This window comes from Saccostrea echinata, unplaced genomic scaffold (assembly GCF_033153115.1).
Source record: "Saccostrea echinata isolate AGI-Se365-2 ecotype Australia unplaced genomic scaffold, CSIRO_AGI_Sech_v1 ptg000032l, whole genome shotgun sequence".
Classification (NCBI taxonomy): domain Eukaryota; kingdom Metazoa; phylum Mollusca; class Bivalvia; order Ostreida; family Ostreidae; genus Saccostrea; species Saccostrea echinata.
In genome coordinates this window covers 1513749-1540321 of record NW_026889781.1, presented here as the reverse complement: position 1 = coordinate 1540321, position 26573 = coordinate 1513749, and the positions used below count along the sequence as shown (strand labels likewise).

Genomic DNA, 26573 nt, shown 5'->3' with positions numbered 1-26573 from the left:
TCATCAAACTTCATACACTCATACAAATTTTCATGTTGCATTAGTAATATACATTCGGCGGGGCATTTATGTTCTATGGACATATTTCTAGTTTTCAAATCATGATCTCCGAGGATAGGGTCAGGCCACAATAAGGGATCAAAGTTTTATAGAGATTTAAAAGGGAAAAAATCTTCAAAATTCTTCTTTTAAAGAACAACAAAGCATGATTAATATGGAAACATTCTCAAGAAGTGTAGATTCAAGTTTGTACAAATCATGACCCCATGGGTTAGGGAGGGGCCATTTTTTTCCTGCCCCTATTTGCTATCCACATGGAAATGCAAATTTTAAAAACAATTTTTACACATCCACAGGACTCATGATTTAAGGCTAGTGCATAAAATATAAGGGAAGTTCTGGGAACCAGGATGTTTAAACATGTTTAATATTTTTAAAAAAAAAAATTGACCCCTAGGGGAAAAATAAGAATTCCGAAACCTTACTACACATCTATAGGACACCACCAACCATCTCCCAAAAGATGATTAGGCTACTGTGTAAAATGTAAGAGGAGTTCTGGGAACCAGGGGCTTTTTGCATAAAAAATGTCATTTTTCGACCCCCATTTGACCCCCAGAGTGAAAATGAAAATTCCGAAACCTTACTGCACATCTACATGACACCACCAACCATCTCCCAAAAGACGTTTAGGCTACTTTGTAAATGTAAGAGGAGTTCAGGGAACCAGGGGCTTTTTGCATAAAAAACGTCATTTTTCGACCCCCATTTGACCCCCAGGGTGAAAATGAAAATTCCGAAACCTTACTGCACATCTACATGGCATCACCAACCATCTCCCAAAAGACGATTAGGCTACTGTGTAAAATGTAACAGGAGTTCTGGGAACCAGGGGCTTTTTGCATAAAAAACGTCATTTTTCGACCCCCATTTGACCCCCAGGGTGAAAATGAAAATTCCGAAACCTTACTGCACATCTGCAGGACACCACTAACCATCCCCCAAAAGATGATTAGGCTACTGTGTAAAATGAAAGAGGAGTTCTGTGAACTAGGGGCTTTTTGCATAAAAAACGTCATTTTTCGACCCCCATTTGACCCCCAGGGTGAAAATGAAAATTTCGAAACCTTACTGCACATCTACAGGACACCACTAACCATTTTCCAAAAGATGATTAGGCTACTGTGTAAAATGTAAGAGGAGTTCAGGGAACCAGGGCTTTTTGCATAAAAAAAACGTCATTTTTCGACCCCCATTTGACCCCCAGGGTGAAAATGAAAAGTCCGAACCTTGCTGCACATCTACATGACACCACCAATCATCTCCCAAAAGATGATTAGGCTACTGTGTAATATGTAAGAGGGGTTTGAGAAAGAAGAGTGTGACAGACGGACGGACGGACAGACATGAGTAACAACAATATACCCGAACTTTCTTTAGAAAGTTCGGGTATAATAAGGAAGTCCACATTTTTTTTTTTCAAAGTCCGCTTATATGGTTGCTATTAACCCTTTTAAAGATGAAAGGAAAAACTACAGGTCATGATATAAATCATATTATTTCCTATGTAGCTTGTAACATGATTTGATTGGTTACACACGTCGGGTGTAAATTTCCGTACACCCGACTTGAGCCGAGAATAAAAAAACATGACGTCAGAATGTCTAGATATTCTATGATAAGAAGCAAATAACATGACCTCACGATGCATTGTGGGACGTATTAAATATTATTGATAGATTTTAAAAGCTTGAAACACAGTTCATTGGACCTGTTTACAAAGAATTTTGTCGCCCGCGTGGCGCAGTGGTTAGAGCGTCTGCTCTAGAGTCGCGAGGTAAGGAGTTGAGCCTTACATGTACGTCGCGGGTTCGAATCCCACTGTGGGACGTGGAGACCGGTCCTTCGGATGAGACCGTATAAACCGAGGTCCCGTGTCGCAGTAGGTGTTGGCACGAAAAACACCCCTCACTGCTCAATGGCCGTAAGTTCCGAATATAGGACAAAATTTGCAGCTCTCCATCGGCAAGTGGTGGCGTTTACATATGAGTGAAAAATTCTCGAGAGGGACGTTAAACAACAAACAAACAAACAAACAAAGAATTTATTTGAGTACATAGGGGAAAAAAAACTTTATCCAGGTTCAATTAAGGGTGTACGGGGATTTACCGCGGGCTGTATACAATACATCCTTCGACCTTCAGCCTCGGGGTGTATTGCATAAAACCCGAGGTAAATCACCTTACACCCTTGATTGGACCTAGATAACTAGTAATGTCTAATCTAGAATTTTAATCCTTATAAGAAATGTGAAACCAGTCAGTAGTTTAATTTGTTAGTAGTAAGAAATGTCTCAACATCTCTGATGACGCAGTAAAACTTGTATATATAAGAATTCTAAAATGCAATTACTGGTCACCTTTAGAGATTTACATGTACTTTGTTTCCCCTCTAACAAGAAAATATTTTAAATATAGAACTGTATGCAGGAAAATTTTTCTTTTTAAAAATATGTTAAAGAAAATGTTCTACTTCATTGGCTTTCACGATGTGAGTCGAGTAGTAACTGTTCTCTGTCATCAGAAAGAGGGAGAAAAAAGCCCCCCCCCCCCCCAAAAAAAAAAAAAATAATAATAATAAAATAAAATAAAATAAATAAATAAATAAACAGAATTAAAGTACATGTTATTCTAGCATAGAGAGACAGAGACACACCATTATACCGTAGATCAGTTCTCTTTACAATAAGGCCATTAATGTGTACCTGTTTTTGGATAAATTAATAATATTTTATTAGGAAGAAATGACTCTAGGTGCAATGCAGCCTATAACATTAAACATAGTAGGATCGTAAGATATCAAAAAAAAGTTTAAGAAGTTTTGAAAATGTACTTTAATACATGTACGTTGATCATTTACCAAAGTATTCTCAAATACAAAAGATATTAAATGGTCACCCGATGCTGCAGCCCTAAATATTCTATCTATATATTTAATTGTAGTTTACTTAAGTTAACTTGAGTAAATACTTTGATACTTTGATTTATTATGGGACTTTACTTTAGAGCTGTACTTGAGATTAAGGGCCTCAAAATCTCTTTAATTAAACATCATTGACGTGAATTTTCGAAAAGAAATATTATAGGTAATATTTCCTTTCAATCTCAAAAAATCGCATGTATGACTTAGAAATAAGGAAACATAACAATTTGAAATTCATAACAAAAAAAACAAAACTTTGATTTACTATAATAAAACCTTTAATGCTATGGTGAACTATAGTTTCCTACAGTAAAACTCACCCTTTTTACTTCACATTATAATGATATGAACAGCTGATTTCAGTATACAATATTATAATCCGATCTTAACAATAGATAAAGATCCTCACTTGAAATTATCAGCCAAATTTCTTTGTCTGGTTCAATTTCTACGCACTTGTGCAATGTCACGTTTCAATGAAACTAACTTTGAATACCTGATTACCGTATTAGCAGGTGATGTTTCAGAATGTCAGAAAAATCGTAATTATATTAAGTTCCTTTGAGATTGTATTTTTTTTTTCTACCTAACTTATAATTGTATGTATAGTTAAAATCTGATAGGTATATAGAACCGATAACAATAAGAGTTATTTGCCAGTGAAAAAAAGTAAGAATTATATATGATGTATCATTAGTTGGAGAACCTTATGGCATACTCAAATAAAATATAAACACAGAATCTCTGAAACCAAATCACTTGTTGTAATATACTGACATATTTAACTGAAAGGTTACAAAATCTGATGGAAATCTGAAATTCACAGCTCACAATTCGATCAATCTATATTGAAAATTTATGATTTGTTTAATACAAGAAATATTCTTTAACAGACATACAAAATGAACTACTGTGAAGAAAAGGTCTACACTTTACAATGTTTAGCACAATCAGTAAGTTTTCTTTTACTTAACACATCAAACATGAAAGAAGTCAATTTCTCGGACGGATTTTCTCGATTAACAATCATAATATACCAATGTTATTGTAAATTTAATATAATTGTATTTTCACTTCAAACTACTTTTATTTGATTGCAATAAAACGAATGTTGAGTTTCCACCTTATTTTCATATTTTCTACCATTGAATTCTAGCATTGAATAAATCTTTGAAGAATAATAAAGATTATAAATTTTAAATAGATTAAAATGGTTTCAGCACAAGAAGGGGTAAAAAAAAATCGTGGGTATATACGAAAAAAAAATACTACAATATTTAGAAAATTTTAAATAACGATTTTTTAAACCAAAATCTATATTTTTCTTTATACAGCCATTCCCCACGATAAAGTAAACACCAGGTGTATTGACTCCTAAGAAAAACTTTTTTTTAATAAGAGAACTCACATTTTATCATTTGTTTGGTCGTTGGTTATCTTCAAACCTATTTTGTTGACAACTCTTCTGATTCTAAACACAAGTACTCTGAAGTTGATATTAAAAAGATGCTTGATTCCCTCATTGAAAATATCTATACAGTCTTTGAAGACGAATTTTATTTCAACAGCCTGTTGTAATTCCCATGCATACTACTTGTGCTCAAGTATTATGAGACCTATTTTTAAGAAGCTGATGACGTTCAAAAACCTCTACATGAAAAAATAAATATCTTGCCGTGGTCTTCAATTCAAAATTTTGAACTCGAAATAAAAGACCTCATGGAGTTTTAAACATCTGCTTCATGATTGGATATTTTACTAGAGAAAGGTATTGATGGAAAACTATAACCGGAAATATATGAAAAGAGCCACGACTTAAACTTTTCAATCGCCAACTTCTGTTGCTAGATACCTATATCTCCTTCATGTGGAGTTTATGCCTCCCAGTGATTTGCTACGAAACAGTTTGTTATTCCAACGAAAAGATTTTTAAAAAAGAGACAGACTTTGACTATTAAGCTAATGATACAACGGTATCTACAATCTTTTTAAGAGTCAATATTTTGCAATTCTGTAGTCGATACAATGACCTTGTTTCTTGATACAATCTGTCGTTATGTCGAATGATGGCAAACCTCTTTTATAGAAATTGTTAGTTCATTATTTTCATACCGAATTGTCTATGGATTTATCCGCGCTTACTCGATCATGAAAAAAAGTTTTATAATATATATATATATATATATATATATATATATATATATATATATATATATATATATATATATATATATATATATATATATATATATATATAAGATACTAATGACCATGCTCTCTGAGTACGATCATTTTTTAAACCGAGGCAGGTTACTGACAGATAAGTTTATGTTACTGGGATTTCAACAAACTCGTTATAAGTCACCATTTTTTAGCCGTCAAAATGACGTTATTATGAAATATAACCCTTCACTGGGTCGTATTTTGACTGAAGTGTTTCATGCCAATTCTTACATGTAAGCCTTTGTTTAAAACTAAATTTCACTACGGTATGTTCCGACTACCTGATCAATACACAGGACTCACAGGGGATGTGACCGGTCAGTAAGGGATACTTACTCTTCCTAGACACCTGGGGCCCGTTTCACAAAGCCTACTTAGGACTAAGTTATATCTTAAGAAAGAACTTTTTCCTAAGTTCATTACTTATCCGTTTCACTAAACTATTCATATCTTATGAAATCCCTAAGTTGTGTCCTTACTTAAGGAGAGGTAAATCGATGTCTTAAGAACAGACTAAATATGGCGGCTGTTTATGTTATTATAAGTCATAGGAATCCCTTTCGACGAGAAAGAATATTTCGAGACAGAAATGATCCAATGGATTATATGGATGATCATGAGATTATCTCAAAGTTTAGACTCCCTCGCCATTTGATTCAGGGTATCTATGGGGAGATCGAAAACCATACCAGATGGCCTACAGGAAGATCACACTCACTTCCACCATCCCTCCAAGTCATGGCTGCTTTACGGTTTTTAGCTACGGGGAGTTTCCAGACGGTTACTGCTGAATTGCATGGTATAAGTAAAGCAAGCATATCAGGAAATGTTAGGGATGTGCCTGAATCCTTAGTAAAAATCAGTCCAAGATATATAAAAATGCCTACTGATGAGACTGCAATTACAAATACTATGTTCCAATTCTCAAGAATAAGTGGATTTCCAAATGTTATTGGTGCGATAGACGGAACACATGTTGGAATTAAGTCTCCGAGTTTTCGAGAAAATGTCTCTATGAACAGGAAAAATTATCATTCAGTTAACACCATGGCTGTGTGTGATGCCAATTTAAAGTTTCTCAATGTAGTAGCAAAATGGCCAGGGTCATCACATGACTCATTTGTTTGGAACAATTCTAAAATTTGTCAAGTTTTAGAAAACAAGATAATATCAAGAGGGTGGCTTTTAGGTCACAGTGGGTATCCACTTAAACCATATTTACTCACACCTGTTCTAAACCCAACCACCGCTAAAGAAAATGCCTACAATAATGCTCATATGAAAACAAGAAACGTCATTGAGAGGTGTTTTGGTGTATGGAAAATGCGATTTCGTTTTGTGGACACATCAGGTGGTGCACTTCAGTTCTCACCTAAAAGAACCTGCAATAATATAGTTCCAACTGCAGTTCTGCATAATATATGCATTGACAATAAAGTCCCAGACCCAGTTGGAAGGGCCGTTATTAATGACGGAACGACAATGTGTATCGTGGGACATTGAATGACGGAACAGAAGTTAGAAGGCAATTGATTGACGCAAGATTTTAAGCAACAATTTCTTCTATTCTTATATGTACATCAACTCATATAGAGTAACCTGTGGCAAGTTTTGCGTGTAAATGTGCAAATTTTATCAATAAGAATAAAAAGAGAAAAAATAAATTTATTGTTGATAGTGGCATTTGAAATAATGCCCAGCTGACAGTTTTATGCTGTGTTTCTCCTGTTCTAGCTGTAATCTCGTCCTTTCTGTAGCATGCCTTTGTTCCTCGACTTCTAGTCTTTTCATTTCCACATCAAGTCTATTCTTTTCTATCTCCAGTCTTTCCTTTTTAACATCAATTAAATCCAGCGAAGGCGTTTTAACGTCTACTTTACGTTTCTTTGCTGTTGATAAATGAACAGGAATTATATATATACATATAAATCCTCACAAGTTAGTACATGTACAATGAAATGACGTTAAAATATATATATTTTTTTTAAATTTTAATATTTGAAACAAAGAGCGTTCATTAAAAAAATAAAATAAAAAAAAATGATAAAATCATGTAATAGTATTCGATAATACAACATACGTATGTAATTTTTTTTTTTTAGAATACCCCTTCCCTCCTTTCCGAATAGAAGACGAAAAAAAATTTACCGCCCACTGTAGAAGTCTGTCTGTTTGAAGTTGAAGATGTACATGTAGCTATAGTATCCGTTGATCCGTCAAGTGTCTGGTCAGCCGCTGGAACTTCTGTGATGATCAGTGCCCCCTTTCCTGCCAAACTATAAGACACTCTATAAATTAATCACATATAAATGTAATTAAAATTCTAAGGAAAGGTTGGCATTTTTCAAATAAATCTACTCATAAATCCTTTATACAAGTTTATAAATAAAATACCTGTATATTTAAATGATATCTAATTAATCTATTGACTGCTTGTTTACTTAAAAAGAACAATTACACTTCTGTTTTTTTTTTTTGTTTTTTTGTTTTGTTTTTTTTTTTTTTTTTTTTTTTTTTCGTATTATTATTGCAACAATTATCACGTCAAAATTTAAATTATCTTGTAAATTTAGTAGAAACCAACTTTATCCAGCATTACCTTCAAGGGTGTCAATACCCCGTCTACCCCAGATATTGCAGTTTCTCCAATAATGGACTGTATTTTGTCCTCTACAGGGATTACGCTACAATCCGCAGGCAATTCACCGCCACCAGTCCTCACTTGCTCCCGCTTTAATTTGGAAATTTTTTTCTTTGTCTCACTACAGAGAACACTCCAATTCTTTTTTAGTTCATCTGCTGTACGTAAATGGGATGTATTTACGGCATTCACTTTTTCACAGATTAAGTCTCATTCCCCCTTTTTTGCCTGGTTGGTCACAGATGAATTCTGTCGATAAAATATCACGTCCTTCCGTTTCTCCACTTCTTCAGTCAATATAGAAATTTCTGCAGTAGTAAAATTTGGGTTCCTCTTTGGTCGAGACATTCTGATTTTGTGGGCGGGAAAGCATGTATACGAGGGTTGTCCAAAAAGTTCGTGGACAATGGCGTTTTTGTCAAAATGAATGGTTCAAGATATACTTATTGTATACCAAAATATTAGTTATGAAAATCCAAGTCAGAATAGTTTGTTTTTATTGTTTGAACTTAATATTTTTGTAAAAATCGCGGTCATTAAATGTCGCCGATAGTGAGCACGGACCTGGGTTAAAATGCCATAATCTTTTAAATAAAGTGTTCTGATTAAAATGATTATTTTCTTTATAAAACGAGTCAAAGCTTAATAAAAATTAAATGTGTCGTAAATAAAGCGGCTGTCGTCATTTTCTGATATGTTTAGTATCGCTTACTAAAAAGACAGTGAGAATATTAAGCGAAAACCACAAGAAGTATGTTTCAAAAACTTACAGAAAAAGCGACGTCAGCCATCCCAACGGGACAGCGTCCAATCATACAATTATATTTAAATATGGTTGAAACGAAATCAGACACAGAATATTTACTCAAACAACTTGAAATCATTGGAATATATTTTAAACAACTTGAAATCATTGGAATATATTTAGTTCATTGATTTGTAATTGGTGTATACGATTTTTCAACGCTGTGTTAAATTTCGGAGACACTGTAAGAAGTGGAAAATCACTGTTATTTGATGAAAAATAAGATATCCCTATTCATTACGTTGTTATAAATCTAGCGCCGTCGTACTGGGCTATGCAGCATGTGTATATACGAAGTGTTGAATTTGAATTGAATTGAACATATTTTATTGACAAAGTCAAAAGGATCGGACACAAGTTCAGAAACTTAGATAGTCTTCTCCTAATACAACATTTTGTAAAATTGCCAAAATAAAAAACATATATATATATATATATATATATATATATATGGTCTACTACATATACATCGTAGTAATAGAAAGAAAAAGAGAAGTGTTCATATTGATGACGCTCGTAAATTATAATGTATTGTTTTGAATTTGAAAAAGTAAATAAATTATGGTCTATACATAAATAATATTGCACACACTTGGCAGTTTGGCATAATACAGAAAATTAGCGTGTGTCCTTGAACATGTGATAAAAATTCAAAATCTATATTATTGGCGTTATCGTGAAATTAGCTTTACGTCAGACTGGGCCGTGCGGCTTGCACATATAAAGTATTTAAACCTATAACGCTCATAAAATAGTGTGTATTGTTTTAATTTTTTTTATATACACTGTAATTACTAAGTCATGGATTATTTTAAAATATTATTGTACACGTTTGCCTTTGCGGACTTTATTAAGAAAATTAATCATTTGTCCACGAACTTTTTGGACAACACTCGTACATCTAAGCACGGACTATTTATATAGACAATGCAATGCACTCATTCATGACGAAATGGAAGACACTTAAACTGCTGACTAGAGTGTTCGATTTAGGTTTCCGAAACCAAAGACCCAATTTTTTTTTGTTTCACAGCAATTTCTAATTAAATGAATTGTTTTTAATAGTCAATAACTGTTTTTTAATACTTCTCCCCCATCGTTTCCTCTACCCACCAACGTAGGTACATGTATAATAATTGTGTACGAGTTGGAAGTACATATCACTTTACGTGCATGAAATGTACGATTGATCGTTGATACTATGTGACTTTTCTGTGCACGTACATGTATATTTAACATACACGTTGTAACAATACACCTAATTGAGAAAAATAAATCTCATATTTTCAAAGAGACTGCCTATTAACTTCTGCATACGAATTAAGTTTTACCTCGCAGTTTTTTGTTTTTCGATTTGTTCTCTTTTTTTTGAAAGGGGGGGGGGGGGGTGAATCCCGTTTGCTCGTAAAGGTTATATATAAATGGTTTAAGATGTGTCTTAAGAAAAAAAATAAGATAAGAAAGTTTTGTGAAACAACTATGACAAAACTAAGGAACATCCTAAGTTGTAACTTAGGCATATCATAAGTTGTATCTTAGAAAATCTTTGTGAAACGGGCCCCTGATCCCACCGCTGGAATTTCCAGAACATATTGATAGGAGAAAGCCCTGGTTCCTTGTCCCTGATCTGCAAAAGACATGGTACAAGGTCTGTAATACGTATCAAATTTGTAAAATGGTTATCGCAAAGATCATCAAAATGTCGAGGACACATTATTCACCAATAAATCACAAACGACATCATAGATTATCGGTAAATTAAAAATGGTGTTTCCTATAATTTTTAGCTCTCTCATCCTCTGATTGTGACGCAAATTGGCTGGAAAAAGTTAGCCTGGTTCCTTGTCCCTGGTCTGCTTTATTTACTACGCGACACTTGATCTGGTGGAGTACAAACGATGCCTTGAATATATGCCCATTGTGGGGTCGTATTTAGCTGCGCTGTCGATGTAGACGTTCATTGTGACGTCGTATTTTCTATGTTATCGATTTAATGCATTTTTGAAACGCCGTATTTTATTTCTGTGGTTAACGGCAACGGCTGGAAAAAAAAAAAAAAAAAATTGCACAAATAGTGCTTACCAATCATAGGACAGTATTGGATTGAACTAACCTGCATAATTATCCTGGCTTGGCATGGATGAACTAAAGAACCAGACTGGGGAAAAATACTTAGAATGCGGATTATATCGCTCTTTTTAATACGTTAAGTGCAAAGGAAGCAAAAGAAGCATTCCATTATGATGTCTTGTGACTTTTGTGGACGTTAAATCTAGCTTCTCTCTTTCAATACACTGTAGTTTGAAATTTTGAAGTATCAGTATGAAAAAACGTCCTTTCTCCTTGGAAATATTAGAGAATATAACCCTCTAAATCCGTCACAAGATTTCTTTTGGGTGGGGGGGGGGGGAATCGCCCCTTGGTTTCTGTTATATTTCTACCAAAATTTTTTGACTATCTGGGAATATTCACCTACAATTCAAAAATTCGGAAAATATTACTTGATTGATTTTGGATTATTTCTACACAGCTGTGTAGAAAGCCGATTTGAGGGAAAACTGATTATTTTCTATTTTTATACTAGAGGGAAACGGAGAAGGTATCCCAATTGCTGGAAATTCAAAAAGTGGCCCGAATCCCCCTCCACGACCACCCCCACCGCCACCACACAAGGGTACATGTGATGCTTCTACCAAGCCTACTAGCCAGCCTAAGGCGACGTATTATGCTTGATGTTTTCTCGAAAATAATGTTAGGCACAAAATATCGAACATTAATGTATGAATTGAAACTGTGAAAATGTTATTGTTTGATACTTGAGCAAATATATATATTTTTTTGTCCTTATGTACTGCCTTCCATGTCGTTTTTAAATGAAACATATAATCACAGATTACAGACAGTTAACCAGTTTTTATTGTCACAAACAACACACATAGGGGCGCGGATCCTAATATGCGCAGGTATCCCTGTTTACAATGAGTGACGATATACAGTAGGTGTTGTAACTGTTGTGAGTTGTGTGTGTGTGTGGTAAAAAGCTATAATAAACAAATACAAATATAAAATACAAGCTACAAATAAATTCAATATAAAGTTACAATGTTTCAATGAACAAGATCTAGTTACATTGCTGACAAATTAGATACACAGATTAACTTGCTAAAAGTACACATGAACAGAGGTATTTCATGTCGCTTTACATTAGCCTTAAAATTGCAGCTTTAAAACAATTAACTGAAAACTTATAAAACTTACATTTTGATCGGCCACAGTTTCTTCGAGTTTAATAACGTCTGGACGTACATTTCTGAGTCTTTTAAAAGAATGAATTGTGTGAGTGAAAATACAGATTAAATAGTATATCCACACAGGAAACAGCATACTTTCATAATAAAAATAAATATCAAACTGCAGGCCCTCCCAAGTTAAATAAACAAAACGCAGCAAATTTTGACTTTAACATAAACAGCAGACGGGACTTTATGGTCAGTCAGCAAAATTCAAGCGTGAGAATATGATTATAAAAACAATTTGAACAATGAACAATGTATTTAGTCATACAGATATTGGCACAATTGTGACTGTACCTAAAAATGAGCAATGAACAATGTATTTAGTCATACAGATATTGACACATTTGTGACTGTACCTAAAAATGAGCAATGAACAATGTATTTAGTCATACAGATATTGACACATTTGTGACTGTACCTAAAAATGAGCAATGAACAATGTATTTAGTCATACAGATATTGACACATTTGTGACTGTACCTAAAATGCATAAACTGCAATTCTAAATAATAATATACAGAATGTAAGACATTACACCTTATGAATATCATTTTCTTCTATTCGGGAATAAAGTCTAGTGACATACTTAATTAGGAGGTACTAGTACATCTCTAACTAAAAAAAATAGGCATAATCAAAATGTCAACCTGCAAAAATTCTGTTGAAATCTATTCTTATAATAAAACATCAGAATACATTTTGATCTTGCATTGACTTTTTTGTCTGAAATTGATTCTTCATATTGTAACTAAATAAAAAAAATGTGAAGAAAGAAAAGCATGAGATTAAGAATGGAAGTATGTAAGCAAGTCATCGACCACCATGGGTATAAGTTTGTGAAATATAATTAAGGTAAAATGGATTCCGAAATATGCAAGCAATATGAGTAAGAGAATCAAAACTTATCGCAATCAATTGGGGAACTTTATATTATTTTTTTTATTAACACTTTGAAAGCAAACCATCGGGCTTTTTTTCATAATACTGAACCCCCCACTCCCACCCCCTCGTCATTTGAGGTTTAAACCAGATGCTTAAGGTAATTTTAATTTATCTTAAGGAGACACATTGGGTCATACTTACATTTGTTGTTTACGATAGAGTATATGTATCAAATGTTATTTTCAGATTAGTCAATGAATTTGAGCATAGAATCATGACAGGATCAACCTCATTCTGGACTGAATCGTCTTGACCATTAAAACACGAGGTACCTCTCTCTTGCATTTTTACAACCCGTACTTCTTAGCTCCGCGCTATCCATATTTGTTTTTTAATAAAATGTTCAACTACAACCATCAATTTATGATTTGAATTTTTACTTGCATTACTGTACCTTTTAATTCTTTTTACTCTATATATGCACTTTAAAATTCGTATCATTTTTTTTGGCAAAATCCTAAGTTTTTATTCTTTGTAAATCATTCATACACCCGGCTGACCTTTCGCATGTTACATCCGACTGGTTGTTCCTTCGCCATGACCAAAAAGGATCTTGCGATAATCAAGTTACAACACACTCATACAAACAAATACCCTCACCGCATTTCACTGTGAGAATTTCAACCACCTGTGCCCTGCATCCATTTTTATTTTTATCCTATGTGATAGAATAACATCTCCGCATGTACTACGTTTCTCCTCAAAACAATAACATCTGTCATATATCTATTTTTATGCAGTTTTTGTTATGATAATAGTGAGGTTTTTTGTCAACCTCCTTTGCGCTTCAAAGCAAGCAAGGTGCTATGAAACCGAAAGTTATAGCAAATTGGTTTGCATTGTCATGATATTTAAACAAGGAATTAAGGATAAATAAAACAATTTTTTTTTTCAGAATCCAGCAATATTTATCATAGATTTATATTTAAATTGGTAACATGGATAATGTTTGCAATGTAAAGTGGGAGAAGATTGTAAGATTTTGTCACAATGTTAAAAATACGTGCAAAATTTTGTATTGAATTATAAAGAGACCGAAACAAAGTCGCATATTTTAGCACCAAAAAAAAAAAAAACTTACGATATCTTTATATTTTAGGGATTTATTATATATGTCATTTTTATTCGAAATCAGTGAAAAAATATATATCAATCCAGGTATCAAATTTTTGTTTCTGTTATGTATACTTAAAACCCATTTTATATACGGTGTATGTATTGTTGCTTTGTTAAGGATGGATTACACTTAATAGAGAGAAAGAGAGAAAGAAAATGCCAGTATTGAATGTGAAATATTTAAAACGAGAAATGTGTCAGATACACGCCCAGTTACGATGGCCGACAGTGGCCGCCACTTTTGATTCTGAATATTGTCATTTTGTACAGCTTTTTTGTCAATTTTCGTTGACAAATTACGACTAAACTGGTAATGCTATATGTCCATATACAGTTTTTACACTGACAATTTACACTGGAGAAAATCATTAAAATTCTTTCTTGTGATATGAAATGAAGATACATAAAACAGTTTACTTGAAGGTGATAAGCTTAAGGTTCTAGCAGAACAGCAAGGTCGGGGTGATTACATATTAGTATTGTCTTCTAGATATGCTTTCTCGACAGATTGTAGTAATTAATTCATAAAATTCCATGTTGGTGTACCTGCTGGTCACATCATAGGTAACCAGGATGAAATTTTCCTGGTCTATCAGAAATTTGATTTTGTTCATAATCTGACGTGTCTTTGATGTATGAATTTTGTTTTTTAAACAATGCGCACGAGGAAATGATCACATTAGTTACATGTACCTATATTTTCATTCCCGTAATTGGCCGACCAGGTGGAAGTCTTGAGAGGTTGCGTTGGCCTTTAAAAGTGTTTCAAGCATTTAGTTATTAATTTTTTGTATTTAGAAAGCAAATACAGACTCCCACATTTAATGTTGTCATTTTATTCTTGCTTAAAAACGTGTATATTTCCGTATCTAAAGTTTTGTTTTTGATACATTCCATAAACTTTTGATTGGATGCTCACATGTAGAGCTACTAAATCCTGTTTTTCTACCTCTACATAATAGGTAGAATCGAGTTGTCTCATACACTTTGAGGATCGAGATATATCCATTATATTCATGTATATCCATTACAACAAACGTATTACTTTTATTCGCCTTTTTAATTACAATCCCAAGAATATCTTTTTAATGATACAACAAAGTGACAGAATGACGATTTACGTCTAATCTAGGATTATCTCAGACTAATTGAGAGTGAAAATCATTAAAATGCTCCTTATCTTTTTCAAGCCACCTGTTTTATGTATCTTAATTTCATATCACACGAAAGAATTTTAATGTTTTTCGCTGGTGTAAATTGTCAGTGTAAAAAGTGTACATGTACATATAGCATTACCAGTTTAGTTGTAATATGTCAACGAAAATTGACAAAAACGCTGTACAAAATGACAATATTCTTAATCAGAAAGTGGCGGCCACTGTCGGCCATCGTACCCAGTTGAATACTATTGTTGAAAATTCCTTCCTTCTGAAAATACACATGAAGTGCTTTGTAAGATTCTGTATAAGCAGGAAGCGGGAGAGGCATGCTACCCTTGTATTTTTTGTAAACGTATGCAATGTGCTGAAAAGTCGTTAATTCATTTCATAATATGTAACCTTACTCCCATTCCGATTTAGGGAAATAAAGGAAGTCCATAAATTTGCCTATGGAATTTTTGGAGTGGCTATTGATAACCCCAGACATTTTACAACACTTCCCAACAACAAAACCATTTTTTCACCTTATTTTTAATCTGAAAAATACATATCAATATAAAACAAACACGTAGTGTCATTTTTCAAAGGGGAGAGGACAAGAGAAATAATTGTCAAGCAAATAGCTGGAGGGGGGATCAATTATTAATATCATTTTAGGCATAAATACACTTTGATATTTTTATGACCAATCACAGAATGTGAAATTTTCCGAGTTCTATTTCTGATAAAGAACCAATTGTCTATTTTTTATTTTATTTCCAAATGTCCCTCGATCGGAATAGACCGAATAAACAGACCTTATTATAGTAAAAGTAATACGTTTTAATTCTATTAATTTTTGCTTAATTATAGATTTAATTTTTAAAAAGTCATTGCCAGTGACCCTTAGTTTAGACCTAATTTTGCAATTTCCTACTCTCATTTGGTGGCCACTCAACATGAAGGAAAAGTTCAAGAAGGTGCCTAAAACAAATAAGCAACTAATAAATAATAACAAATGTTAGAATCCGGATGCAAATTAATTACACGTAATTCACTAAAACTTAATTTCATATGATCAAATTTATCAAATAGATCTCTCTTTTTTTCTAAAAAAAAAAAAATAGTTACTTTAGAAATTTTATAGATTGTTATTTCAGAGTAAGCTTATGATTGTTCATTGACTGTCTTTTAATAATTATTATCAATTATTAAAACTTTGTTTTAACTATGCAAATTTAAATGGCCTAATTATTTTATTGAAATATTGAATTTAACGAATTTTTGTGATTATCTCCTTGGAAAAAAAAACGACTTAATATATGTATTTTCATTGTTCTTAAATTTCCCCATAGGAACCATTTGAACCATTTTTAAAACAGTATCTACAACTTGGTATTATAAACTACTTGAAAAAAATTTCCTTGATTTTGTATCACACGGATATCTTAAAAAGAGATCCATTGGCTGTTCATTGTTACATGTAATCTAGTTTCATCTCAAAATAGAGATTGATAGCAAGTCTCAAAAAGTATAGATTTTTATATCTGCTTATGTAAATTTGTTTTACAGCATCGCAGCTAGATTAAGGACTCCCATATCTACGTCAGCCTATGCAGAGGTTCGGGAAAGCTATTATGACGTCACGTTAAAACAATTCAAATAAATCTCGATGAATAAATACCATATGTTCTTTTTAAAACACACTAAAATATTTTTTGTTTATCATAAATATTATAAATATAAATGGATGTGCAACTTATCTTGCCAAATAGCACTTTGAGTATGTTTAATGAAAGCCAGTTTGATCTCTTTGTCCTTACTGAGATGACGACATTTCTTAGTTGGACACGCAGTATATCTGGAGTTTATAGAAAAAGGCTAAATTTTATACAATACCCGAGCATGAGGAAGTTGCTCCCAGCACTTTTCATGTTAAGAAATTTGCCCTAAACAAAACAAAATAAATTTTATAGCGGAAAGGTATTCGTATATCGTTGACTTTTTACAATCTTTGTAGTAGTACATATATGTTTTAATATTAAACCGTCCACGTGACAAACAGCTGATATAAGCGATGCTGCTTTGGCCGAACTCAGCAGAGACCCGATATGTACAAATTTAATATATTTGGTATCTTATTATCCATTTAAGAACTTAAAGAGTAAAATAAGATGCAATAAAGGTGATAATTTTTTTTAATTAATATATGTATCATTACCTGTAATATATGAATATTTCCATGTGAATTAATCATTTTTTTTAAATACATTAAGCATACAAAAAAAAAAAGAGTAAATTTCACAAAGATGCATGGTCAAATTAACTTGGGATATTAAAATTCGATACGTAGGCGTATGTCCTACGTAAAAACAATTTCGAACAAGTGGCCCAATGGCCTTAACTGTCACCTGAGGTAAAGGTAATGGTCTATAGATTAAAACAAAATAACCTGATAATTAAAGCTATGTTGCCCAAAAGCAAGAGAAATAGGATAATCAGGGATTAGCAAAATATTAATTTAGTAACAATAACAACTATTAAAATTGATCCATTTCTTTGCCTGTACTTTCCCCCATTTGTCACCATCCTCATGCGGACTTATCAAAACAATAGTTCTAGAGCACTATTCGTTAACACATTTCATTCCCCGTCGCATTGGCCTCTCTTGGTCTTTTAAGATTATTTGTCGTACAAAGATATGGTATTTTTGTCCCATTTCATTTATCTATTATTTAAAAGTTTTCCTGACCATTACAGACTATAAGAGTACTTTTGCATGAAATATTATAAACTTTCTTGTATAATTATCTTATTCAATTTACCTTTTTAGTTACATTATTTACAGTGAATAACTATTATAGGTGAATAGCAAAGGGGAATAACTTCTTTCAGTAGAAATTAATAAATTGACCAAATGATACAGAATTTCAAAATCTGGTAAAAACACTCCTGCTTATGACACTTTATATACCCTTTTTGCCTCCTAGATGCGCTGGAGCAGATGAAAAGATTTTCAAGGAAATAATCTATTTTCAGTATAGCCCCACTTTAATACTAAACACCCTGACCCAGGTACCAAGATATTCACAATTTTGGAAGAGGCACTCTTGCTCATCATATCCCTGCACTTTGTATGTTTCCTTAATAAAATGGGCAGATAAGAAGATTTTTAAAGAAATAATATATTTCTACTATATTCAGTAGAGCCTCACCCTTACACAAAAATCCCTGACAACGCGGTTATGAATTTCAACTTTCTAGAAAAGATTTCCTTGCTCGCCATAACCATGCAATTATTTTTTTCTGTTAAATACCACGGAGGAAAGAAGCAGATTTTAAGAAAAATACAGTTACACTAAATATTAAATAGACCCCCAACCCATGAACCCCTGACCCTGAAGCCTCAAATTTTACAATTTTGGAAGAGGCATCCTTGATCATCATAACCATGCACTTAGTTTATCTGCTAAATACCCAAGAGCAGAGGAAATTTTCAAAGAAATAGTGCACCTTCACTATATAATCAACAGAGCCCTGTCCTAGAATGCAACACCAGAACCCCTGACCAAAGGGCCAAGCTATTCATAATTATGGAAGAGGCAGCCTTGCTCATCATACATGTACCTATATACTTTATACTTGGTTTATCTGCTAAATACCTAGGTGCAGAGAAGATAAAAACAAAACAAAACATAATGCACTTTGACTACATAATCAATGCAGCCCCCACCCCACCCCCCACCCCCCGAAGAACCCCTCACTTTGGGGCCACATATTTGTCAATTTTAGGAGAGGCGCTCTTGATCATCATAACCATGCATTTAGTTTATCTGCTTTATATACATGGGGAGAAAAGAATATTTTTAAAGGATTAATGAATTTTTATCAATAGAGCCCTGACCTAACACCAGAACCCTTGACTCAGGGTCCAAGATTGTCATAATTTTGGAAGAGCAGCCTTGCTCATTATAACTATATACCTGGTTTTTGTTTGATAATACCTAGGAGCAGAGAATAAGATTTTCAGAAAAAGACCCCCCTTTCCGCAGAACCCCTCATCCTGGGGTCACAAATATCACAATTTTCGGAAGAGGCACCCTTGATCAAAAGCTTGCACCTACTTTATCTGCTTTGTATACAGGGGAAGAGAATTAATGTTTTTATTGTTTATTTGTTTGTTTATTGTTTAACGTCCCTCTCGAGAATTTTTCACTCATATGGAGACGCCACCACTTGCCGGTGGAGAGCTGCAAATTTTGACCTATACTCGGCACTCAGGGCTATTGAGCAGTGAGGGATCTTTTTCGTGCCAACACCTACTGCGACACGGGACCTCGGTTTAAACGGTTTCACCCGAAGGACCGGTTTCCACGTCCCACAGTGGAATTCGAACCCGCGACGTAAGGATTAACTCCTTACTCCGCGACTCTAGAGCGAACACTCTAACCACTGCCCCACGCGGGCGACGAAGAGAATTAATGCATTTTCAATTTATTATCATTAGAGCCCCAGCCAAACACCATAACCCCTGACACAGTGGCCATTAAATTCAAAATTTTAGAAGAGACACTCTTCTTCATCATAACTATGTACGTAGTTCATCAGCTTAAATCCTAGGAGCAGAGGAGATTTTCAAAGAATTAATGCATTTTTGCAATATAATCATTAAATCCCCGCCCTAACAGCAGAACCCCTAACCGAGGGCCATGAAATTCGGAAGTTTGGAAAAGCAACCCTTGATCATCATAACCATGCACTTAGTTTATCTGCTAAATACCCAAAGGTAGAGGAGAAGATTTCTTTTTAGAAATAGTGCATTTTCACTATTTATACAAACGGAGCCCCACCTTAGCACCAGAACCCTTGATCCAGGGGCCAAGGATTTGCTTGATGACCATGAGTAAAGAAAGAGATTTTTAAAGATTGCATTAATTTTAATGGTTTTCACCTCATCTCTCAGGCCCAAGAGGGGAGGGGGTGCAGGGACCATGAAATTCACAATTTTGTTCCCTTTCCCATAAATGCTATATGCCAAATTTGGTTGAAATTGGTTTAGCGGTTTCAGAGAAGAAGCTGAAAATGTTCGAATGTTATTGCGCTCCGCACATCGCACGAAGCACTACACATGATGACGGACGAAAACAGATAGCAACAGGTAACTTGAGCTTACTCAGGTATGAGACTTGCTACTGACAAATATGTTGATGATACAAGAATACCACAATCTCGGTTTAGGCTAACATTTTGCAAAGTGTATGGTCGACACAATAACCTTGTCTGCAAATACTTTCATTAGATATAATGTTGAATGTTATCTTTCATAAAGATTGATTGTCAGAATTTTCAAGCTGAATTGTCTACGTTTTTTTTTTTCCATTTAATTCCCGATCATGACAATGGGTACAAGGCTGGAGTTACTGGTCGACAGAGGATGTGGTCAATCTTTATTTTTTCGCTATTCGTAAGATTTTTCTAACAAAGTGTTATGGGATAGGCCAACTTGTCCAGGCTCTCAGGAATTGAAAAGATTAGTTCAGTGAATGAAGAAATCAACACAAGAACAAGATAGTAGAGGTTTAAGAATACGGTGATTCTTTTATCTTATTTGCATAAAACTCACAAGAGAAAACAGGCATGCGCATTAAAACATGAGAACAAATCGATAGTCTCTGGACAAATTGTTGGGGTTTTACAAATTCGAGAGCTTGTCCATTCCAAGGTTAACTGTTATATGTTAGATAGTCAATTATGAAAATTTTAAATGAAATACGTTTTAACAGCTTCTTAAGGTCAAGATCTAGTAAATGAAAGGTGCCTACAGATTTCTCAAATTTGAGAAATCAATTCCTTTAATGATACTTTATAACTTTAGCTTGGTCAAATAAGGTGTTTCGGGGCATATTTTGTAGATAAACAAGACGAAAAATCATATTTTAAACTGTCATTTTTAATGAAAAATTAAGTAAACCAGTCAGGAATACGGGAGTTTATTCTATATCAGATAAAGGAAATGTATCCAGATTGCCTACAGTCTATCAGAAAATGATAATTTGTATGTTCTTTGCCTCTTCTTTAAAATAATATTAAATTGAATATAGGTATCGGGATTACTTTTCACATGATTTTAAATTGAATTCCATGAAAATACCTTATTTTCTACATTATTCTATTAGAACCGTAAAGTACGGGAAAAAGAAAGTTGAAATTGATTATGACGTCATAATAGATCTAGCATTAAAAAGTTAATCTAAAGTCATTTACTATATCTTTACCTTAAAAGAATAGAAAAAAATTATAATAGGAGCATAGAACCAGTACATTTATTATGTAGCTTATTCATACAATATAACGAACTAATGCAGTGAAAGCAAACAACAAGGTTTAGTGAGGGCCTTGTGAATTTCTGAAAAATCAAAACTGCTTAGTTAAGTTGATAATACATTGAATTAAATTGGACCTTGGTGACTACATATCCTTTTAAAATAACGTAATTTTCTAGTTTGTTAGGTTATTATGACGTCATGAATTGCGTCATTATCCTCAACGCTTTAAAATGTCTTCAAGAAAGGACAAAGGTTTATGGTGTTTTTCAATATTTTGCATATAGCCAAATCTCTGATCCTAAATGTGTGATTATATCATGCAAGATTTCTTTCTCAAGGTTATATAACATTATTTTTTTTTTTTTTGGATCAAGAGATGGACTCACGTGTTAGTTCTTTGCGGAAGGTACCCGAATACACATATTGTCTGCAAAATTGAAGATCAATGAAATATATGGAGGTAACGAACAGTATTCAAGCTCAAAAGTCCATTAATCAATACAAAATAGGAGCAGAGCAAACACGGACCTCCAAACATCAGAGGTGGGATCAGGTGCCATGGAGGAGTGAGCATCCCCTGCCGACCGGTCACACCCGCCGTGTGCTCCTTGTCATGATCGGGAAATATGCAATTTCACAAAGCAATTTTTTTTTTTCAATCTGGGCACTCAGAAGATTTTTTTTAAAGAAATGAAAGCCCTAAGTCTCTCCTTTTTATTGATGTTTGAAATTGGACATTTGGTCTCGTCAGGTTATTTGGTATATGGACAGGGCCATTTTATGGATTAAGTGAACCTAGCTCTTCGATAGTCATTAAAGACAGAGGACAGGCTGTGATAGGATACAAATTAAATAATAAATAAGTATAAAAATAAGAATTTTTTTCTTCATTATTTTGAAGAGAAATTTTAGGGTAGGGCATCTAAAGTGGTCAGGTGATGAGTCTTTTAAAAACGACCTCGGTTAAAAGTGCGCACATTGATACCTTAACGTTCTCTTTTCGACGAGTGAGTTCTAAATATACTTATATCCGTGTTATCGATAACTATGTTTATATCCATGTTATCGACTTGTATATCAAATGTATGGAAGAAAAGAATAGTTCCATAATGATTATAGCCTTTACTGGATACAGCAAGCAGAACTTTGAAACAAAATACATGTGTTCGTTATTGTACAGAAGTGCTACCATTTTGTGGGAGGGTGATTTGATGGCACAAAATCAATAAAGTGTTACCGAACTGTTGAAGAAAGATCAATGTCGTCTTTATAGTTCAAATATAAATTCTTGTTTTATGAATGATTTCAACATTTATCAATTAAAAAGAGATTATAAGTAGACTCCAAAACGTGTTACTGACCCGGTCATTCTCAACAGGTACGCACATGCTACTCCGTTTGTGCGAGATGTTGACAGGTTAATAAGAAAGGCCTTGTAAATTACGATTCAACCTTACACAAAAAACAACAAGAACATATACTAGTGTTTTCTCTTTATTCATGGTTTTAAAATGCCTCGTATAAGCTTTTGTCTCAGACTTAGGTTTTTTTTTTTTTTTTTGTTTTTTTTTTTGTTTTTTTTTTTTTCGGACTAGCACATTATTAAATGACTAAAACAGAATGATCGAATATAAAAAAATGATCATTCACAATGTTTTCCTTTTTTAACTACGGACACAAATACGATGTAAGAAAAGTGAAAATTCACCCCGTTTTTGAGATTTTTTATTTTAATCAGTTTAGTTGAAAATCGGGTTTAATCTTTATGCACACATTTAATCTACATTGGCACTTTTACTCTTTAGTTTGTCGTTTCAGGGTTTACACATGTTGCAAACAATGGGAATAACCTAAGGAACTACCTGAAATTCATTTTTGAATATATATATATAGTACGGGCAACGCGGATTATGCATTAAACCGCGCTATCCTCGCGGTGTATTAATCCGTTCCACGATACACCCCTGCGGTTAGTTCATCGCGGTCCTACCTGTAGCCAGGCATAGACCGCCGCGGTGTGACTTACCGTTGACATGCACATCGGGATTTATTTTACCTGTACGACCGTATAACATCTATAACTGCTTCTTGTTCGGTCTAATTTGCAGGTTTTGAGTATAAATGGTTATTCTATTAAAGAAATAATTATATACAATGTAACTATTACCGAAGAATTTCTTAGATGACGTTTAGTAGTGTAGGATTGTTTTTCAAAAATATTCTGATGTTTGATCATTGTGTTAAAATAACTTTTTTAAAATAATAAATCAATTCCTCGACATAAGCATAAACTTTGTTTCCATAATTCTGTATCGATTTTTTTTTTTTTTTTTTTTTTTTTTTTTTTTTTTTTTTTTTTATGAAACGCGTACATGTTTCAATAAATATTTGATAGATGGAAATAAATATTCTGAAACATGTTTAGGAATGTGCAGTAAATATCTCTCTCTTTCTCTCTCTCTCTCGTATCAATTATCATTTTTTTTTAATCGCCATAGTTCAATTTGAACTTTCCGTTTGAACGCATTATCCAGGTAACTACATGTAAGTAACCGTTGTCATCAGAAGCGTGTATTAGCTGAAAACACTGGGTAGTAGAAATATTGTTATACAGTTTTGCTTAGCTCTCAAAGTGCAAAAAAAAAAAAAAAAAAAAAAAAAAAAAAAAAAAAAAAAAGGAAAAGATTGTGCTTTCCCCAAAGTATAAACTAGTTTACAGATGAAATGGGGTGCTTTGTTACATTATTTGTTAAAAATCAAAGTTCATTCAGTTGTGCGTAATTTATTGGCTTTGTCCTATGTATAAGAATTAGTATTATTCCTACCCTAGAGGCAGTCAAACCTCTATGGCTTCGGGTACCTTGTAATCGTATGGGATTAACTACACAATAAATTGATAAAATAGCTTGCCGTAATTTCGGGGGTACATGTAGGATAGCCCTAAGCGTTAACATCCCAACATTTTGTTTTTATATACAGAGAAAATCATTCAAATTTAGGAAGATCAGACATTTGTAATGTGAATCCGACTGCAATTTTATCAAAACATACAACCTTATGTTTAAAAAACAAGATGTGTTTGTGAAACACTATGCACCCGGCAGCAACAAAGTTTGAAAAAGCTATTTTTAGCATATAGGTCACAGTCAAGGTCACAAGGTCATTGACCTTAGTGTCATTTGAAAGAGCTTAATTAGTGGAGTATGCATACCAAATATGAAGTCTCTATCTCTCATGGTTCAAAAGTTATGGCGAAGGTTAAAGTTGACAACAGACAGACAAACAGGACAAAAACAATATGCGCCCCCGATCTATCAATCCGGGCGCATAAAAATAATATGAAAGACAGACGGCAGTGGAGAACTCAGGGGTGGGAGAGGGGGGCGGGGTCGGAAATCATAATCCTCCCGGTCTATGAATTTATATTTAACAACTGTCAATATGTTACAAAAATAAAATAGACTTAATCCAAAGCCTTTGTCTTTCACAAAGGTGTGAAATTATATCCAACACAGTCACAGGAAAGCCCTCCGCTTAAACGCGCACAATACACAGTTACTAAGGAGACCAAGATTAGTCCATGCAGCTTCATGTTCACTGTGTATACATGTACCAGATCTACCAAGGACAAAAAAGGTTTACTAACCAATGCTAACTGCACACAGTTCTGATATTGTTTTAGTGGAACTTTATGAATTGCTTTTCAGTAAATTCTTGCTTACACGGTGTACAAGCATTTTGTTCTAATAGAATTTACCAGGGACCTCTATACTTTATATAGGTCCCTGATTTTACTTTATATGCATTAACATGAATAAACTTTGCTCCCCCCCCCCCCTTTTGGGGGTTTGAAATTGCATACATTAATACAATATTTTCGCAGTCAATTTGGCTTATACATGTAGCTATCGGTATTGGGAAGTAAACCCTTATCCAAAGTTGTGACGGTACCAAAAGAGTGAAAGTTTTGTGTAAGGCAATAGTGTCACCGTAGATTGGGGGGGGGGGGGGTATTTGTGGAGATGGAAGTTACATCGACATTAACTTTTTAAATGCAAGTCATCTGTCATCGTAAATTTAAAAAAATAATGACAACTATGTATATAATTATATTGTGATGTTTTCTTTTTTTTTTCTTAGGAACAGTTTCTCACTGTTTCTTGTATATATTCCGGTGCATCAACATTATGAGCGTCAAACAGAGTCACTTTGGTCATATTGAAAATAAATGTATTTATTTAATTAAATTCCGATTACTCAGATTATTTTGGCTATAGTAAAGTACGGGATAAAGCACAATATCATGAAACTCGTAATGTTGTGGATCCAACAACAATGTACTTGTGTATTTATTCAAAACCGAACCATTTCATGATTTTGATGTTGATTTCAGCTGACATAATTCGTATATTTTTTTTTAAATTAATTGTTTGAAAGCAAAACACATCAATAATATAATAATAACTAGAGCCGAGCTCGTTGCAATGCAACGAATAGGTCTTCCGTCGGAGCTCCGGACAGGACAGAGCGACCTTGAGTCAAGGTCATGCAACATTTTAAGGTTATAAACAATCCTGTAAGGGGCATCAACTTTCAATGTTTCAACAGTAGAAAGACAGTAAAGGAATGTAAAATTCCCCTGTCAGTGAACTTGAACTTGTCCAAATAGCTTTGCGACAAGCCATGACACATTCTGCAGCTGGTTAAGAGCAAACACCATCTTTATGTCACCGACATAAAAAAAAATCACAGTCACGTATTCTTTCAGACTATTCATCCAAAACATCATATTCTAAGTGACCTCGAATTTAAGTCAAGGCCATTACACACTCTGGATGATATATTTATCATCTTTTCAGTGAAATGCAAATGCATGCAATTTTTTCTATTACAAAAGTATAGACTTTTTTGTTTATTTGTTTGTATGTTGTTTGACGTCCCTTTCGAGAATTTTTCAATCATATGGAGACGCCACCATTTGCCGATGGAGATCTGCAAATTTTGACCTATACTTGGCACACATGGCCATTTAGCAGTGAGGGATCTTTTTCGTGCCAGCACCTACTGCCAGACGGGACCTCAGTTTGTACGGTCTCATCCGAA

The 26573-nt window shown here is 33.8% G+C and overlaps 1 protein-coding gene across 1 annotated transcript; it reads left to right on the top strand.

Moving 5' to 3' along the window:
- Nucleotides 1–5724: 5724 nt before the first annotated feature.
- LOC133197848 (putative nuclease HARBI1) lies at nt 5725–6708 on the top strand. The gene has a single exon (XM_061334036.1). It carries the CDS (start codon nt 5725–5727, stop codon nt 6706–6708), a length of 984 nt encoding a protein of 327 aa, XP_061190020.1.
- The last annotated feature ends 19865 nt before the right edge of the window (nt 6709–26573 follow it).

Coding starts and splice junctions, on each gene's coding strand:
- LOC133197848 (XM_061334036.1), top strand. CDS start 5,725: ATGGCGGCTGTTTATGTTATTATAAGTCATAGGAATCCCTTTCGACGA.